This window comes from Phodopus roborovskii, unplaced genomic scaffold, assembly GCF_943737965.1.
Source record: "Phodopus roborovskii unplaced genomic scaffold, PHOROB, whole genome shotgun sequence".
Classification (NCBI taxonomy): Eukaryota; Metazoa; Chordata; class Mammalia; order Rodentia; family Cricetidae; genus Phodopus; species Phodopus roborovskii.
The window spans coordinates 27,737,909-27,757,740 of NW_026126434.1; the positions used below are offsets into that span (position 1 = coordinate 27,737,909).

At 53.0% G+C, this 19,832-nt stretch overlaps 1 protein-coding gene across 3 annotated transcripts in view; it reads right to left on the reverse strand.

The window, feature by feature from the left end:
• The window catches only part of Scube3 (signal peptide, CUB domain and EGF like domain containing 3), a 29,002-nt gene extending 10,041 nt beyond the window's left edge, over positions 1 to 18,961 (reverse strand). For 2 of the 3 annotated variants that reach the window (XM_051187140.1, XM_051187138.1), the window contains exons 1-8: positions 18,831 to 18,961; positions 9,171 to 9,293; positions 8,410 to 8,535; positions 6,651 to 6,785; positions 5,677 to 5,802; positions 5,389 to 5,505; positions 2,776 to 2,823; positions 872 to 988 (exon numbers count right to left, since the gene is read on the reverse strand). In XM_051187140.1, the coding sequence (XP_051043097.1) occupies positions 872 to 988; positions 2,776 to 2,823; positions 5,389 to 5,505; positions 5,677 to 5,802; positions 6,651 to 6,785; positions 8,410 to 8,535; positions 9,171 to 9,293; positions 18,831 to 18,915 (877 nt within the window). In that variant the 5' untranslated portion in view covers positions 18,916 to 18,961. The remainder of the gene's footprint in view (positions 1 to 871; positions 989 to 2,775; positions 2,824 to 5,388; positions 5,506 to 5,676; positions 5,803 to 6,650; positions 6,786 to 8,409; positions 8,536 to 9,170; positions 9,294 to 18,830) is intronic. The other variant, XM_051187139.1, reaches the window with a different exon arrangement.
• Positions 18,962 to 19,832: the final 871 nt, after the last annotated feature.

A 19,832-nucleotide genomic window follows, 5' to 3' on the forward strand; every position in this document is an offset into this window, starting at 1 on the left:
GGGGAGGGGGCAGGGACTTCACTCAGCTACCTGTCAACAGTCCTTCCCAGCAGGAAGCCTCTCAACTGCGGCTGGCTGACCTGGTGCCCCAACCCTCCCCCTCCTGCAGCTGTTGGGCCAAAAGACACAAAGGAGGAGCCGGCACTACTTCCCAATCCCCACTTCTCATGACCAGGGTAAAGGGGCACAGACATGATGAGTCATCATTTTCAAAATGGCTGCCCTCCCCCTTTCTCCCTCAAGGTCCACAACTCCCAGCTAACTGGACGGAGGGGAAGAGAATGGCCAGTGTGGGAACTTAAACTATAATGACAACTAAGCCAAAAGGCTCCCATGTGCCAAACTTTTCTAATTTGTATACAAAAAAAAAAAAAAATCATCCATCCCCACAGCACATGTGTGAGCAAGGTACAATGGAGGAAGCTGGGGCACAGCACCCTGGAGTAGGCAGGCAGTCGGGGTACTGCACTGCACGCAGCCAGGCTCTCCTGTTGGTGCTCCTAACACTCCCCAGTGCAGCTTTTCTAAGGGAGGTGTCATTCCAGAGTCACTGAGAAGACCTGAGGAATGCGGGTTCAAAAAGTTCAGAAACACTCATGACCTCAGGCACACAGTCAGCTCAGATATCCTTCCAGCTCATTCAGGGCCAGGAACCTTCTCCCCAACACAGGGACAAGGGTGGGAGCAGGAACAAGGGAGGCTAGGCCCAGAAGGCAGGGGTGCTGGCTGGACTTCTGTGTCCCTTGAGCTGGCCTGGGAGAGGCAGACAGGAGACACCCCTTAGCTTTGCCCTGGGCTCTCTGTAAGGGAGTTGAGGAGATGTGACTGCAAGAACTCTCATCTCTGTCCCCACCTCATCCTCTGGCCTCACCTTTGCAGGTCTTCCTGTCTGGCTGTAGCATGAAACCCACAGGACAGCTGCAGTGGACACCAGTCGCTGCATCGTGGCACTTACTGTCACAGCCTCCATTGTTGACCGCACAGGTCTCTGTTGAGGGAGGTGTGGTTAGTAATGGGGTCACTGGCCTAGGCAGCAGGGCCTGTGGGAAGGCCCCAGCCACCTCGCTGGAGTTCAGCAGGGGCATTAAGCAGAAGCCCCAGGCTCCAGCCTCCCCTTCCTCCCAAGGCCCAGCCCCGCACGAGTGCAGCCAAGCGCTCCACATCCCTGCCCCCTACTTGATTGAAACAAGGTGGACAGCAGTGAGGCAGGTACAAGCCGGAGCTGTCAGGCAGGAATGTGCTGAGGGGGGTGGGGGTGGGGAGCAGGAGAGAGGAAAACTAAGGGAGGGTTCTGCCTGCCAGGGAACGGAAGGGACAGACCAGTTTCTTCCCATCTTGGGGGTGGAGGGGTTCATGGTGGACAGTCTCCTAATGGGTTTGGAGGCAGAGTCTCTCGAGACTCTGAGGGCTGCCCATTGATCCCTCCCCCTCCCTGACACCGCAGGTCTGACTCCCTGCCTCAGAGGATACAGCCAAGCTGGGACACCCACCTTTAACTCCTCCCCAGACCCTCATATCCACCTGGAAACAAGCAGCCTGTCTGCTTCTTTTATTCTGCTGATGAGATAATGTGCAAGGGAGGGGCTAGAGGAGAGGAAGAATCCAGAGAGGGAAGGTGGAAAGAGTTCAGAGCCTGGTCTGGGGAGTTGAGTCTGCTGAGAGGCCAGAGCAGGAGGAAACAGATTTAAACAGCTGCTTTGGAGAGTGGGTCCAAGGAGAAGCCATCAGCCCCAGGAGCGCAAGACCCTGGCATGGGGACCTAGGGTGATGTACCAGGCACCTTCCCATTAGCACCCTAAGGCCTCCATGGGGCAAGAGAGGAGAGTGTTTTCAGAATCAGTATGTCGGCCACCCTTGTCACCAATGAGGGCAGTGTGTAGAACTCCAAAAGAGGCCCACAGTGCACCCTCCTCTCATTGTGGTCTCCCTGAGGTCCCCCAGTCCATGAGGAGCTCAAGTCCAGTCTCCCCCAGAAGTGGTCTAGAAGGCCACTAAGGCCTGGACAAGATCCTGTCTGTGTGTACATCCTCTGGAGGACCCGCAGAACTGACACGGTGCCCCCGCCAGGCTGGATCAGGAAGCTGAACAGAGTTGCCCATCTCTACTGGACAATTGCTCAGAGCAGGGAGGGTGGCAGGAGAGTGTAGCTTGCCCTGTCCTTTGTTCAAGGCACTGACCACATGCTAAGTGCTGTTCTAATCATCACACCCATGGGAGGATTATCACTCCCTCTTCCTGCAGAAGAGTAGGCTGAGGATCAGAGAAGATGGGGGCTCACTGGAGACTGGCTGGTGAGAACATGGTAGAGCCAGGATCCAAACTCTGGTCTGCTGAACCCAACATCAGGCAGAGATGAGCAGCTGAGATGAGTCGGTGATGTACTAACAATAGGAACCCAAGAAGGATAACCCACAGAGGGGATGGTATCCAAATCTGGTGTGCCTTTTTTCAGGGGCATAGCGGAAATGATGGGTAAGATGGCACTGGCTGAGATGCAGTGACAGAGGTGCTGGTGGCTGGGACGGGGATGGGGTGTTAGAAGGTGGTATAGGAAGAGGAAGCAGAGAGGAAGGAGAGGAATGATAGGAACCAGGAAGATGGTCCGCATAAAGGTTCCCAGGCCAACTCTTAAGGACTTAGGTTTCCTGCCACCTGATAGGTCTAGTGCCTGCACTGCCAGGGGAGCCCTGCTGGGCATGCGGTTAGTGGGAGCCCCAGCGGATTAGCCCTTCCCTAGCAAGCCAGTGAGAGCAAGCGGAGAGCAGACATATTTACCATTAGAAACGGCCTGAGTGGGCATGTGCTGCTCTAGCCGCCTTTCCCCTGTTTGACATTGTAAAAAAGCTGTTTAGATTTGGGGCAGGTGTCACTGCAGCCCACTGGGCCCCAGGCCCACCCTGCACCCTCCACCCTGAAGGTCCAAACCACTAACCCCATATGGCAATCCCTGGGAGTGCAGATTAGCTTCCTTCCTCTCCCTTGTCCTGCCTGGTACCCTCAAAGAAATGAGGTCCCCATCAAGTGACTATGAAACAGAGATTCTGAGTCTCAAGGAGAGTGGTTGTGGGTCCAACCCCATATAGCATGTCACAGGCAAAGCTGGCATGAGATGTCAAGTCTTGCATTCAGCAACCTCCCTAATCCCTTCTGTTTTAACTACACTATGCTCCCAGTCTCCCCACTCTGAGTGTTCTGGTAACACCAGTGACTTTTCCTCCTGCCAAGGTAAGTAAGCTCATCCCCCTTGGAACAGAAGGGGGAGGGGGAGGAAAAGCCTCATTTGCTCTGTCTTGCCTTGCTGGCTAATGCCCAGATGGTGCAGTGGGACTTGGGTTAGAGAAGTCAAGCTTGATAAGGGCATTAAAAAAAAAAAACAAAACAAAACAAAAAAAAAAAAAAAAAAAAAACAGCCATGTTGAGAACATCCAAACAGAAACTCAAGAGGGAGCCCTGCCTCTTCCCCATGGGGCCTCTGTCTCTTCTCCTTAGGGACCACATGCAGTTTCTTCTGGAAGAATCTGGGGATATGTGGGTGTGTTCAAAGGGTGGTGGGAGGCTTGCCAAGCAGACGAATTAGCCCTATCAGGAGAATATGAAAGGCGCTGGAACAACCCAGCCAGAGAAGGCAATAGGAAGACCTGAGCCGGTTGTAGGGTCTTTGAAGAGTTAGAGAGAGAGCAGAGCGAGAGCTTTCCATTACAGCAGCACTTTGGATCCACATGTATCTGGAGCAGGTGCTGGGAACCCTGTGGAAGCCCATCTGTCCACCTGTCCTGTGGCTGAAGTGACTAGGACAGGGAGCAAGGGACTGAGCAGGTCCTAACCTGAATCTGCCTTGGACACACAGGGCTTCACAGAGCCACTGTGCTCACCTTTCCTTCCCTGGCCTGCTGTGGCCCACCAGATGGACCTATCTCCATAAATGCCATGCCCACAAAGTAAGTATGCCTATCTTTGCCTGGCTCTAAGACCCTGCTTCACCTCTAGCCAAAGTCCTTCCTTTCATTTCCCACTTCTCTAAGGGGATACCTTGTCCAGTCACCTCACCACTGAAGAAATAGCAACATAGGGAAATCAAAAGATAACTTTAAGGAATTAGCTCATTCAGGGTACCTGGAGACCTGGGTCAGGCCTAGGAATTTGGGAGAAGGGTTTCAGGCACGGAAGGATGGAGGGGGCTGCAGCAGCTAAGGGTTGCAGGCAGCCACAGGCACAGTAGACAACCAGCACCACTGGATGCTTAGTGGGAGGTGGGCCTGGGAGCATCAAGTGAAGTGTAGGAAGGGGATTTGCAAAGGTAAAGAGGAAGCGAGCCTGAAGCCACCCTACTTATCAGCTCACTGCTAACTGCTCTAGGGACAAGCAGTATGTCCTGGCCTGTTAAGCAGTGGGGACACTGGGTTATGGCTGTCCCCACCTCACCACACTAGTCAACCAGGACCAGGGTCAACTGCTCAGCTGACTGCCCCAGAGTTCCTCAAGTCATCCCTACAGTCTTGTGGACCATTGCTACAGTCCTGTTGACCATCACTACAGTCTTGTTGACCATCACTACAGTCTTGTTGACCATCACTACAGTCAGTCTTGTTGACCATTCCTACAGTCTTGTGGACCATCCCTACAGTCTTGTGGACCATCACTACAGTCTTGTTGACCATCACTACAGTCTTGTTGACCATCACTACAGTCAGTCTTGTTGACCATTCCTACAGTCTTGTGGACCATCCCTACAGTCTTGTTGACTATCACTACAGTCTTGTTGACCATCATTACAGTCAGTCTTGTTGACCATTCCTACAGTCTTGTGGACCATCCCTACAGTCTTGTGGACATCCCTACAGTCTTGTTGACCATCACTACAGTCTTGTTGACCATCTCTACAGTCAGTCTTGTTGACCATCCCTACAGTCTTGTGGACCATCCCTACAGTCTTGTGGACCATCCCTACAGTCTTGTGGACATCCCTACAATCTTGTTGACCATCACTACAGTCTTGTTGACCATCTCTACAGTCAGTCTTGTTGACCATCCCTACAGTCTTGTGGACCATCCCTACAGTCTTGTGGACCATCCCTACAGTCTTGTGGACCATCCCTACAGTCTTGTGGACATCCCTACAGTCTTGTTGACTATCACTTCTGCTAATGGCTCCTAGTTTGACAATGCTTCAACCTGGGAGGAAGGGGAGGGCAAGACTCCTGGGGAGGGCAGATGTTCAAATGTGTCTTTTAGTCTCCCAAAGCCATCCCTCACTAGACCTGCCATCATAAAGGTCTTCATTCTCTCATCAGTTACTATATCCAGCACCTAGACCCCCTTCCCTGCAGTTCTCAGCCCCTTCCCCCACCCTGTCACAAGTAGCTTGAGTTGTTCTCTAGCTTCACCCACCTATGCATGTCTTCCCATCAGTATGGAGCACAAACTTGACATGGCAGCCGCACCGGGGACCCTGCTCTGTGTCATCACATGTATGCTGGCAGCCACCATTACCATAGTTGCAGGTCACTGCATAGAAAGGGAGGAGACCAGTTAGCCTGCTTTTCCCTTGTGCTACAGGTCTACAGGGCTGGAAACTACCCTTTCCTCATGGTGTTCCACCATGCTCCCATCCCTTCCCTTGGGCCACTGAGGCTCCACACCCTCCTGCCCCCACTCCCCTGTCCTCATGTGTCTCACATTTACAGTCCCGTTGGTTCTTGGTGAGCTCAAAGCCAGGGCGGCATTCACAGGCAATGCCCCCCTTGGGAGTCTCCCGGCAAATGTGGGCACAGCCATGGTTCTTATTCATGCAGTTCATTCCTTCTAAAAAGGGAAGAGGAGAGGGTGGTGCTCCATCTGCACCTGGAAGCCTCAGAGGGGTGGGACCAGTTGGGGCTAAGGACATTATGAGGGGCAACCCAAATCAGAGATGCTCTAGATTTAGGAAGGACCCAGAAAATTCTAAACCAGGACCTCTTTGCTCAAAGAGCTCACACTGAAACTAGAAATCTGGAGATAAATAGCAATCAGACTGATAAAGTGAGAAATAATTACTATGCCACCACCTTTTTCTTTTCTTTCTTTTTTTTTTTTTTTTTAATTTGAGACAGGGATTTTCTGTGTTGCTCTGGTGTCCTGGAACTCACTCTGTAGACCAGGCTGGCCTTGAGATCTGCCTGCCTCTGCCCCCTGAGAGCTGGGATTAAAGGCGTGTGCCACTATGCCCAGCTATGCCACAGTTTTATTAAGTTCCTATTGCTGGCAGGGCAGCACTAGGCGATGGGACATAAAGGCAGACTAGACATAGCTATTGCCCTCAGGGTATCATTTCCAGTGAAGGAAAGAACAGGCAGGTCACACACCCCATGCTTCTGTGTAACAACCTTCCCAATCCAGGCCATGGAAGGGGATGTTGGTGAGGCTGTCCCTGAGAAGTGGCAGCTTACAGGCAATTGCTCATCAACAGGAATGAGCATCACAGCTGGACCAGAGAACACCCCAAAGCAGCCTCAGTTCCATATTAACCTGACCCTAGATTTTTCTCTAATACAGTGTCTATGCATGGAGGCCAAAGGCTGTGACTAAGTTAAGAAGAGGGAGAAATCTGGACTGTGAGACATGGAGTGTTGAGGGAAAGCAGTGTTGAGGGGCCTCCCAAGCCATGGGCTGACCTTCTGGCCGCTGGATACAGGTATGCTGGTTGTCGCTGAGGAAGAAGCCTTCTCGGCAGTGACATTCATAGCTGCCCATCATATTGACACAGCTCTGTTGACAGCCACCATTGCCTTCAGCACACTCGTCTACATCTGTGTGGAACAGGTGATTGGTGGGGCTGTGGGAGGAGCATCAAAGACTGGGACAGACTTAACCCAACCCATACACATGAGCCACCCTTAGCAAGGCATGTAGGGCAAAGCTCAGGTAGGGTGAGGAGCATCCAAACCTGGTCAGCCTAGGTGAGGACTGGACCCACACACACACACCATAGAGACTGGGTTTGACCCCTCAAACCTGGAGAGATAGCTCAGCCATTACAAGCACTGACTGCTCTTCTGAAGAACTGAGTTCTATTCCCAGTGCCCACATGTGGCTAACTGCCTGTAACTCCAGTTTTGGGGAACCCAATGTCCTCTCCTGGCCTCCACAGGTACCTCAGGCATGTGGTACACAGAACATACATGCCTATACACACATAAAATCTCAATAAGTAAATAAAAACCCTGGGCCTGAGTGCAGAGGTCAGGAGAGAAGCCAGAGTGAGAGGGACATTGGTGAACAAGGATGGTGACTAGTCACACTGGCCAGCAATGGCATACCAGGAGTGGCAGCTAGCTGTGATGAGCAGCCAGGAAATCAGGGAACCTGGAAATGGCTCCATCTTCACACAGCAGTACAGCTGTGGTGACGAAGATGGTGGGAACAGCAGCTGAGTCATGAGTCCTCATGAGGCAAGGACCATTTCTATGGACAGGCCACAACCTCCTCCTCCCCCTCCCCCAGGCCTGGGCTCATTGCCATAGTCCCTAGCTTTTCTCCTATTATGGTTTAACAAAACAAAGCCTGGCAGTGTGGTATGGAAGGGTGGGGAAGATGGGCAGGCCACACCCTGGATGGCAGAGGAGGGACAATAGGGTGCCCCCAAGTCACCACCCCTAGAGCCAAGCTCACCCTGAGAGCTCACGTCTGTACCTGAACTCCATCTCTAGGCTCACACTGTCTTTCCATCCTCTACTGAGGCCCAAAACATGGAGTTTTCTCAAGGGTTCCCTAAGAGCTAAAGGATGGTTGAGGCTTTCAGTCCTTAAACAGACTTTTGTAACTTTGACACTCTCAATACCTACTCTCCCTCATCTCTATGGTTAATTAGTTCTTGGTGAGAATTGGGGTTGGGAAGATCCAACTCATCTTGCACACTTCAGATTTTCTACCGAGGGGGAAGCTTGGTCTGAGTAACTCTCAAAAATGACAGACTAAAGCTGAGTTCAGTGGCCCAGGGATCCCATCTGTATAATAGAGCTCTTGGGACAAGGGACATCAGGCAGACTGAGGCGCAGACCTGGAGATAGGAAGGGTGGAGACAAAACTAGCCACAAGCGGCAGCCTCCAAGAAGGAGGGTACCTACTGATGCACAGTAGAGATAAGGAGTCTAAGGTTCTCAGAAGCTAGTTGACTTGCTCAAGGCCCCATGGGTCCTAAGTAGCAGAGCCACGTCCCCATGCAGGGAGCCAAGCCCACCATTTTCCTCTGCTGGGCCTCACCTGGTGCAGTGCCTCCTCTAATGCTTTCCCGCCATAAGCATCACTACTTAGTCCTCACTGGCCTGCCTCAGTGAAAAAATTCAGTTCTTTAACCACTTTTCCCTCCTCGCCTGAGAAATGCTGAAAATGCCTCCTTTCTACCAAGTGCCCGCCAAGCCTCCCTTTGCTCACCCAGACAGTTGTGTCCATCATGTGCCAGGTGGAATCCATCATAGCAGGTACATCGGTAATTACCAGGGATGTTAACACAGTCGTGAACACAGCCTGCATTGTCCTCCCGTTCACACTCGTCCACATCTGTGCACAGAGAGAGAGTACACTGGAGGATGCTGAAGATCATATACAAACACCTATGCCATTTAACTTTTGTCTTTTTAATTATGCCATTTTATATAGAGAACTCGAACTTTTTTTTATTGTGGTATTGCTGGAAGGGGGTGTCATCCTTAAACCAATACCCCTCAGATTCTAGGGGGCAACTGTAATCCTAGGTTTGTTATGCCAACAGGAAGTAATGTGTACCTTGTCCGCTGAAGCTACAGCGGTACTTGAGGTCACACACTGAGAAAATACTCCTAGGTTATTTTGCTGTGTTTTAATTATAGCAGAAGATATGCTTGTTTGTGGGTGAATTCCCACTGGGACACGCTGGTCCCACCCCTTGAGCACAATAGGAACAGTACAAGTAGAGGCTCTTGCTTCAGGGATCTTCCAGCGTGGTTTTGTGACTGCGGTGTGTCCACTGCAGACAGCTGTGTGGCTATGAGGCCATGAAGTGTTCCCACCAGCACCCCAATGGGTCTGTGCAGTGCTTTGGTGCAAACCAGAACACTGCTCTCTCTGTAAAGATATGTTTACCCTCCTTGGCTGTAGAGGCTGCAGGCCTTTGGAAACTGTGGTGCAGCCCCTGCAGCAACACCTCCCAGCCTCACCTTTGCAGTGTTTGCCATCCCCCGTGTAGCCGGACTTGCAGATGCACTTGTATGATCGTGGAGTGTTCTGGCAGATGGCATCGATGTGGCAATGGTCAGTCCCTTCCACACATTCATCCACATCTGGCAGAGGAGGACATGTAAGGCCCTCAACTGGTGCCTCTCAAGGAAGTCAAAGCCCCTCTTCAGGACAGAGCCAGTGCACCCCTGAATCCCTCACGCTCCTCTGAACTTTGCAGGAAGAGTGAACCCTTATTGCCTCAAAGATATTAAACCACAATGACAGCTTGACTACTCTCTGAAACACTCTTCAATCTGAACAGCACACTTGACATGTTAGACCTAGTCAGCCCAGTATGAATGAGCAGGCTTGGAGGGAGGGAGAGACAGGCAAGCTGGCTATGTCCAGGGTTTTTTTTTTTTTTTTTTTTTTTGATAGGGACACATATAATCCAGGCCGGCCTAGAACTCATTACATAGCTTTGGTGCCCTTCAATACCTGATCCCCCTGCTTCCATCTCTCTCAAATGCTGGGATTACAGGCATGTATCAACCAGCCTGGCTGGTCACTAGTAATTAAAGAAGAAAAGGAGATGGGCAGTATGTGGGATCCTTATCTGCCGCACAGTCCACTTTAGCACAGACCTGTCTTACCTGGTACATCGGTGTACACCTGTGATCCATCCGTGCACATCTGTGATTCCAGCACTTACAGACACTGTCTCAAAAGCCCAGACAAAAGATCAAGCCTGTTCCTGCTTGTTCACGATGGCACCAAGAAGATTTACAGGAACAGAGTTCCATCCAGGAAGATCTTCCTTGGCCCCTTAACTATCAGCAGAAGGACCAGGTGCTGGCAGGTATTGGCCAGGCAATCTGAAGCTTGTTAAGTGCAGTTCTCTGTGCTCTCCCACTGACCAGGCAGCATCCCTACCCCCAGTTCTGGATCTTTTTGCATCAAAACTAAGTACTCTAACAGGTATAACAGACAGCTACTCTAGAGGATAGAGGTACCTCCAGAGCATCAAACATAGGAATGATTAAGAAAGGACCTCCCGCCAGGGGGGGTGGTGTATGCCTTTGATACCAGCACTCGGGAAGCAGAGGCAGGCAGATAGATCTCTGTGAGTTTGAGGCCAGCCTGGTCTACAGGACAGCCAGGGTTACACAGAAACTCTGTCTCGAAAACAAAACAAGCAGAAGGACCTTGGGAAGCTGAGGACAACATTATGCAACTGATGAGGAGGAGGTCTCAGTTAGTGGAAAAGGGGTTCTCTGGGACAGTCATGCATTCAGAACCACACAGGTGATTTAGCCCAGCCAGGATAGATAAGTGACAGGAAGTGGAGACAGGTGGGTGTACAGAGGGTAGGGATGAGGAGGGCCTCACCCCAAGCAGTACAGCAGAGCCAACTCCCCTAAAAACACCCAAGGCCCCAAAGACTGTAATCAACAAGTCTGGGCTGGGGCCTGGCAATCCATATTTCTCAAAAGTTTCCAGCTGATTCTAATGAACAGTTAGGGTTGAAAGCTTTGTCACAGTCTGAGGAGGAAGAGGCCATGTCCACATGTGAGCTAGAAAAGGTACACAAAGTATACAAAGGGTATATGAATAAAAGTCTGCCAGTAACAGACAGAGTGGGGACTTGGGAGCAGGCAGGTGTGACCCCCGAGCCACCGAGTGGGTTTTGACATGATACTGATTCTCAGGCCTGGCGGCTGGTCCAGTGAAAACAGATCAAGCCATGCTGTGTGTTTTTGACTCAGCAGTGTACACTGGGCACTAGCCATTTCTGTAGTTTGTCAACTCTCAGAAGCCTGAGCTAGAAGCAATCCTTAGTCCTCTGTTCTGATGCTTCCAGAAGCAGTGGGGGCTGGGCTGGTACACCCTGGGGCTAAGAACCGAAAGGGGAACACCTCACACCCCTGCCTCAGATCTTCTGGCTCTGTTCAGCTCCTCTCACAACCTGTCTACACTCACTGCCCACCTCACCCAAGCTCAGCAGTTTCATGCCTGCCAGCCAGTCCCCATGGAGTGAAAGGATGGAGGGGAGAAGCATGGAAATAGTTTATAAACCAAGTCAGAGTGACCTTATGGTTGGCAAAAGGCTACAGGAGAACTAGTCTATCCAACTGATAGAGTGGATACAGATGCAAGAAATGTCCCGTTGAAGGAAGGTCACCAACAGTGGAGACAATCCCCAGCGGAGATCCAGCTCTGCCACCCTCTGGGGAGGCCTTTTCAAGCATTTTCCTTTACAAGACAAGGTTTTACTCTGCATTGAAGGCTGATCTCCCTGCTCCAGCCTCCCTGGTGTTGGGGATGCACCCCTGCTCCAGCATCCTTGGTGCTGGGGCAGCAGGGAAGCAGCACCACACTTGACTTCTTTCTCATTTTCTGTCCTGAGATTCCCACATACAATGGGATGATGATGCCTCCTCAGAACAGGCTGCAAGCAGCTGATGAGGCTAATTTGTGTGAACTGCCTGATAAAGCATGTAGACAGCAGGAGGCGTTCAATGCCAGAAGCTTGAACTGTATGAAGCTAGGGTTGAATGATGGGGGTCTAGGTCTGTTTTGTCCACTTCGGTAGCAGCCAGGAGCCACATTCGGCTTCTTTGATTTCATTTCAAAGACAACTCTTCATTCCCACTGGCCATAGGCTAAATGTCCGTGGTGGCAGTGCAATAGGAAGTGTCCCAGCAGCACAGGGGTCCAAGGGACAGCAAAGCTCTGGAGCTCTGAACAGGGAACACTTCTGGGTCTGGCCCAGAACATGGGGGCCCCTTCTGAAGTCCACCTCAGTGGGCTCTGTCTTCATCTGCTGGGGCTTGCCTCCTGGTGTATCAGGCTCTCCCTTTGCCTCCCCTTAAGTGCTCACGGGGGACTAAAGCAGAAGTGAAGAGGACCACAGCTAGGTGGCTGTCTCATGGCAACCCTCTCCCCACCCACAACGCTAACCTGTCTTCAGCACACTGCTCCAGACTTCATGTCCACCATGGTCTACCCCCTCATACCAGCTAACCAGTCCACTACACCCTACCAAACTCCTCGCCATTCCTGTTTCAGGCCTGCCCTTTACACCTTTTCAAACGAGGCTCAGAACTGTGTCTTCCCTGCTCCTGGGGAGCCCTGCACCCAGGGGGACTCAGCTTGTCCTCCTCTTTGTTCACACTGATCTATCCAGCCAACACTCTGAACGAGTCTCAAGTAACACGTCCCACTTCTCATGTGGCTGGGCCCTTGCTGAAGCAAGCTGGCCTGAGGCATAGAGCAGGAAATGGGGCCCCAAATGGTACCCTGCTCCTCCCCTGCCAGTTCTTCCGTACTCCTTCTCAGGACACCTGCCAGCCCAGATGAGTCCTTGCAGGGATCTCTGTGGCACACATGGGCAGCCTCAGCTCTAGTCTATCCTCTGAGGGCACAGCTGCTTGCCAGCTGCAAGCCAAGTAATGCTCTTGGCATGGGTTAGTTTAGACTGGTGGTTCTTGGCTCAAGCTACACACTGGAATCTGGGGATCTCTAAAGACCCAGGGGTGTCTATACCCACCAAATCAGGACCTCCTAGGCAAGCCTGGCGATATCTTTTCCAAGTAAACAAGCTATTTGACTGAGCTGGGAGACACTTTGCGGGAACAACATGACTGATACTGTACCAGTCCTAATGCAGGCTTCTCAGGGACTTGTGTGGTCTTGAGCCTAGGTCTGAGCACACCTGCTCCCTCCTCTGTAAATTAGTCACAGCACCATCTAGGTGGCTGCTACCAGCATCAAATGAGTTAATACCCACCAAGCACCAGGTGCCACAGTGTGGATATACAGCAGGTGCTCAATAAAAGTTTTGGTCACTGTTCATCACCTCCAGTATTCTCTGGGACATTTAGCCTTGTTAACTCGGTGCTGTGAGTGCCTTGAGGCCATGACTTCTGAATCTCTGAACCCATGACACTGCTGGCAGAGCTGTGCATTGTGCGTACCTGACCACTCCGCAAATGGCTACTAGGTGCCTGTGTGCAGGCAAGCCTTACCTGTGGCATACCTCAGCAGGAAGCCTGCTTTGTTACTCCCCTGTGACCATTTGGCATTCTGGAAAGTGGGGTGTGCTAGGGGGGTTATTCTGAGGAGGAGAGAGCTGGGGTGAGGATCTGAGCTGGGAGCCCCAGAACTCATGTAAAGCTAGATTCAACAAGTGTGCATCTCTAATCCAGCTTGCTGAGCTTGTACAGGGGTGATCACTGACCCTGTCAGACAAGGTGGCCCGTGGGTGAGAACTGGTGCCCGAGGTTGACCTCTGATCCCCACATGTGTGCTGTGGCGATGTGCCTGCACCTACACGCATGAGATTTTAGAGTTTACAAAGACAGTGCACAGAGGCCTGATGAACACAGGGCCAGAGGAGACTGGGCACACAAGACAGTAGGATCGCCGAATCGCCGGCTCCTTTGTTACCTCTTGGGCAGCTGCAGGCATGTCTTATTAAATGGCTGGGGAAATGCCTAATGAGGTTATCCTGGGAAAGAACCAATAGCCAGCATAAAGACAGAACTCAGGTCCACCCCCTGAAAGCCTTCTAAAAGAACTTGAGAGATGGGTCTCTGCCTCCCCTGGCCCCAACTCAGTGTTTAGCTCAGTGTTAGCAGGCTGAAGTAAGCAACCAATACAGCACGAAATGGAATGGGGCTGAATTTGGCTGTTGGTCAAAAGCCAGCATCCAAATGCTCTGAGGTAGAAGAGGAGACCAGAGTAGACAGGGAGCAAGCAGACACACAGGCAAGGAGAGGGTGGGCAGGTGTCCCCAGCCTTGGGATTCACCACTCTGGGGCCAAGCAGCTGGTTAGAAACAAAAACAAACACCAGGGATACAGGTCCCTGCTGTTAACAGCTTCAAACCGCCAGAGGAAAACTCCAAATAAATATAATTAGAAACTTGTAAAAAAAAAAAAAGTCCTCTCTCTAAACCTGTACCCCCCACCCTTTGACATCCCATCCTCCCACAACCTCCCCCCCACACCCGCATAGCCTAATGCTGTATGTACCTCACCCAGGGACTCCTTAGATCTGTCTCTTTATCCCGCATCTTCTAAGGGCCAGCTACCATGTCCTCAGTTTGCCACTGTCAGTAACCACAACCAGACAGTCCTGGGCACAAAGTTCTGAAATGCAAAGCCCACAGCTCTCTGGGGCTCTGGTTTGTCACAGGGGAAAACATTTGTCAAACCAGGGCCTCCAGTGCCCTATTCAGGGGACTTCTGAAACCCAACTGTAGCATCCAGCTCCAACTCCAGAGTAAGCCCTTGGTCTGAGGAGGGACAGGCTGGGGACAAAGAGGGGTCAGTCTTGGGCACCACAGTGTATATCCATAGAAACATGTACTCATGCTTCTAGGGCTAGCTGCTCACTTGACACAGGACTGTCATATTTGGAAAACTGAGGTGGGGGGGGGGAGAAAGGAAAAGCACCACGTGACCAGGTTTCCAGCAGGCCGAGTGGAACAGGGTCTAGGTGGAGAGGGCCTGGCTCTTAGGTGAAAAACCAGGGCAGGGCACAGCTAGGGCTCACCAGTGTGGACGAATTCAGTAAAATGGGTAGAACCCTGAGATCCCAGTCACTAGGCTCAGTCACACCTTATCCTCCACCCACCCAGAGCCACCTGAATCAGGCAGGGAGAGTGGCCAGGCTACAGAGTCAGTGTCCCTTCTTTGCCCAGGTGAGTGGTCCATTCTTCCCCTCCATGCATCCCTGAGGGGCTCCAGCAGTCCACCCCTTCCCAGATTCCTGCCTCCCCAGGTCTGGGCCTCACATAGGTACTAAGTACCACCAGCCTCAGAATGACTCGGGCTCTGCAGTCTCCAGCCCTGCCTGACAGGAACTCTTTCTTGTTGAGTGGTCATGTGTTAGGGGTATGGAGGCCCACACCCACGCACCAAAGCAGGCGGCAGAGACCAGGGTGGGTTCTGGCATCGAGTTCTACCTCCATCTTCTCCAGAGGGTTTGAAACCATGCATTCCCCTCCCCACCCTCAATTCAGGGTTCTGGACCAAGCCATTCTACTTTACTTCTCCAACTAAAACAAAACGCACATTGCCCACTTCCTCCCCCTCACCAGAGGGCCACACACATGTGCTCACACACACACACACACACACACACACACACACACACACACTGAGTCCTGCACATGCATGCTCACACACCCCAGTGAATGCACACCTCACATTCCCAAATTCACACTCTGCCTGCCTCCATTTGCAACAGGTCCTAGCTGCTCACATCTCACACCGGTTGTCATATTCCAGAACATTCCAGAAAGCAGCATTATCTACAGGCTCCTGATCACTCTCCTCCTGCTCTCTACCCTTAGTTATTGTGATTCCTAGGCCTTTGTAGTACCTCTCTCTGTCACATTCTATCCTACAAAGACTTGGGGGGCAGGGAAAGAGAGGCAATGGGTGGGGAACAAAATTTATCTCCTCCTAGCTCCTGGGTATCCGCACACCTATCACATGCCACCAGCAAGCCGCAGAAAGAGGTCAAAGGGATTTCTGAGGACTTTCTAAAAATGGAGATGAGCTTAGGGAAACTGATACAACAACAGGATCTAAGAGTGGGGTCTGTCTGTCTGTCTGTCTGCTCCCTCCAGTAGGGCCTTGATGGGGCACAAGCAGTAGCGGTTGCCCAAGGAGCCACCCTCACCCGCTGACACGGCTATGGTTTTCATTTCATATTTTGGAGGGAGGGGCTAGGAGGAACAGTCCCCTCACTGTAGAAGCTGGCCACAGGAGCCGAGGGGAGCAGGGAGGAGAGGAAACAGCCACATTAAAGAGGAAGAGAGGGGTGGGGGGAAAGAGAGACACATACACCCAGACAGAGACCCAGAGACAGAGAGACACTGTTCCCCGACTGATGAACACTCTCAAGTCTCAGGGGCGTTGTGATTTCTAAATGGGTGACTTTCTCAAAACTCTATCCCCGGCAAGGGAAGAAAACTACCAGGTAAACTAAATGGCCAGGCTGGCTGTCCCAGAGCCGGCCTGGGGACAGGAGCAGTTCCTCTGGAGGCCCTGAGAGCTTTCCATTCAGCTGCAACCCGAGCCCTGAGTGAGGATTAGGTCTTTTTAACCATGGCTGTCCTCCCACCTCTACCCCACCCCCACCCTCAAAAAAGCAAAGCAAATTAATGCTTTTAAGTTTACAATTATCTTGGTTATCCAGTCTGTCTACTTTAGACACACAGACAGGCACTTGAAAATCACTCAAAACCATGTACCCAGCAAGCTCACTCATTCCCAGTCCCACTAGCTGACCCGCCCACTCATCCACAGGGACAAAACGTTCAGCATTCCTGATTGAAGAACTCGGTCCCAGTAGACACAGTGGGCCAGGGATGTCCCACAGTGCTAGAGTCCTGTCTCTCTTTCTCTTCCTCCCACCCACCCTCCTTTCCCCTAAGCTCATGTCCTTGTTCCATCCCCTACCCTATCACGTGGCTTTGACGCTTCCCAGAGACACAGATGTCCCCAGAAGTCCAACAGTTCCTTTCAAGAAACTTGCTGAGGGTGTTTGTGATTCACAGACCCTCTAAAGTTCCACTGAAAAGCACGTGGCATCAAAGGCGAACTTCCTGGCCCTGATGATAGATGAGAGATGTCGAGGGGGCAAGGGAGGCCTCCCAAAGCTCACAGCACTATGGGTAAGCCTGCAAGGCTCAGACCTTCCCTGCAGCATCTACCTGCAACTCTGAGTCCAAGCACTGCTCTGTGTTCCCGCAAACCTGTTGTTAGTCAACCTTTGATGGACAGGGTTTCACAGATTTCCTGAATGGTAGGGTTAATGAGAGGTTCCATTCTAATCCAGCCAGACTCAGAAGTCCTAAGGGGGAGAGGGTGCAGATGCCAAGTTACTACAGCCTCATCCGGGCAGGTGGAGCCCAGAACTGAAATAAGCAGGAACCTTGAGGGTAGTACCTCCAGCTGAGTGTCCCCCAGTACCCAGTGGGGTGTCCAACAAAAGAAGGCACCTGGGATACCCTGGAGGTCGGTTCCCCCCACACCTGTCCCATTTGGGGTCCCCAGCTGCACCTGGAACCCCTTTAATAGACTGCTTCTCCTCTCGCGCCTCTCCCCACCCCTTCCCTGCAGACACTGGCTCCAACTTGAAAGAGGCCCTTATCTTGTCTCTAGATTACTGCACGAAATCTGTTCCTTCCTCAGACTAAACTCCCCAGCTAATTCCATGTTATGAGTAAGTCAGCGTGCACTACAAAAGCCAGCTTTGTTTACGAAAACACACAAGCAAATCCACAGTGGGGAGAGGGGCTGTTTCAGGCAGGCATCGGACTGTCTGGGACCAAGGCTGCAGAAGCAGCAGTTTGGGGCTGGAAGGAGGTTGGGGTGGGGTCTGGTATTTGACAGCTGAGGGTCTCCAGTGTTTAGTTATGTTGACTGATAGGTTGGAGGAGGCAAGGGAAGACAGTGTTTTGGGGGAGGCAAGTGGTGTTGCTTTAGTACCTCTAGGAACCCAGTGAAAGCGGTGGCACATAACAGCTTATTTCTCCAGGGCTCAGGCCCCTGCATACGGTGACCTGACTGCCAGACACTCAGACTTCCCCAACTCCCAAGTTCAACTTTCCTTCTGGCTCAGACACCTCCTCATCTCTGGCTGGCTTCAGGAGCCCCTGGGACAATAGGCAGAATCTACCTCCCGGGCAAAATCTTGCTAAGAGGAATTTTCTTTTTGTCCATATAAATCTCTTTTGGGTGAGGACAACGTGGGGGGAGGGGTGCAGCAGGTCAATGGGGGAGGGGAGGCTATCCCCAGAGAACTGTGGGACACCAGCCTGGTTTCTGCCAGCACAGCCTTGGGACTGGCTGGGCAGTGAGCTCGGGGTCAGGGACCGGGGCAGGAGGGCCTCCCAGTCTCTCTCTAATTCCTAGAGGGATCTGTCAGAGCTCCCAGCCTGGAATTTTACTTTGTTATTTTAATGCAATTCTGACCTGGATTTAAATGGAATTGGAAACCCCAGGCCTTAATAAATAAATATTATGATAAGAAATGAAAGCCATGCGAGACGAAAGAGATTTCCCCCCCCCCAAAAAAAAGGCAGAAACGCAACGTGCGTGCCAGAAGCTCGTCACAGACATTTTCTCCTTCTGCCCCCTACCATCCCGTGACAGGCAGTCGGTTTCACCGCGAACAAGTCTGTTTTTCTTTAACATCTTTAGACTTGATAAGACAGCAACTTTGAAATTTCGGCCTGACTGCGTGCGGGGAGGGGTACGAAGTATGCGGCATGGATGAAAACTTCCTTCCCTCGGCCTCAAGCCCCCCAGTGAAGTTCCTGGCAGTGTTAGAGAAGATTCTCTGACCTCGGCGGAAGATGCTAGAGGTGGCAGGGAAGCCGGCAGAAGTGCAGGCTCCCTTCTGCCGGCTGCCCCCAGGCTCCTACAAGCGCTTCGCTAGGCGCGCAGCGCCCAGAAATCTGGCCCTGGCCCGGGAGTCCGGGTCACAGGACCGGGTCCTGACAGCCACGCACTTCCAGGCACCTGCCCTGGCTCGGGCCCCGCCGTCCCGCAGCCCCGCCGTCCCGCAGCCCAGCCGTCCCGCAGCCCCGCCGTCCCGCAGCCCCGCCGTCCCGCAGCCCCGCGCCGCGCCTCCCTTACCTTGCGCAGCTTTGCCATGCTGGGCGGCACGCGCATGGACCAGCAGGACGAGCAGGCAGAACCCGGGGACGCGCCCCGAGCCCATGGCCTGGAGCTCCGCGCGGCGGGGCCGCGGGGGTATCGCAGCCCCGGGGAGGGCGCGAGGCGGAGGGGGAGGGGACTGGAGGGCGCCCCGCGGGGGCTCCGGGCTGGACGTGGGGAGCGCGGCCAGGCGCGGGGCGGTGGCCCGAGGGGCGGCCCGGGCTATCGCACCCGACGCCCAGCTTCGCCCGCGGGGAGCTGTAGCCGGAGAGCGAGCGCGCAGAGCCGGAGCTGGGACCTGAGAAAGGGGAGGGGAGACGTAGAGCCTAAACACGCCCTTTCTGCCTCTTTCTTCCTCCCTTGCTTTCTCGTCTCCCAGGCTTCGTCTGTTTTTCTTCGCTTTTCTCCTCCTCCTCTATCTCCTCCTCTCCTTGCTCCTTTTCGTTTTCTTCCTCCTCCCCTTCCCACTGCCCCTCCTGCTTCTCTTCTCCGTCCTCCTCCTCCACCACCTCCTTTTTCGTGTCCTTTTTTTTTTTTTTTTCTTTCAAAGGGGGCCTCGGCGTGGCGGCCGCTCCCCCTGCGCGCCCGGGCGCGCGGCCCCCTCCCCAGGCTGCCGGGCCGCTGCCTGCAGGAATTTACAATCCGGCGCTGGGGGAGCGGGCCCGGTCTCCATGGAGACGGCTTCCCCGGGAGCAGGGAGGTCAGGCGCAGACCGCGCACAATCAATGGATCAATGCAAGCCCCCGCTCCGCTCCAGACCAAACAGCACCAGGGCTCTGGCTGGTCCGCTCTCCCCGTGGGGAACTAGCGGGGGAGTCGAGGGTGCGCCCCCCCCCGGCGCTCGCACACCAGGAGGGCCGAACGGAGCAGGTCTGCATGCGCACCTCGGCGGGGAGACAAAGAGGGCGCGAGGTGTAAGGGAGGCTGCACCTCGGAACACATAGATGGGCTCGCACTCTGGGCCAAGTAATGTCCTCCGAA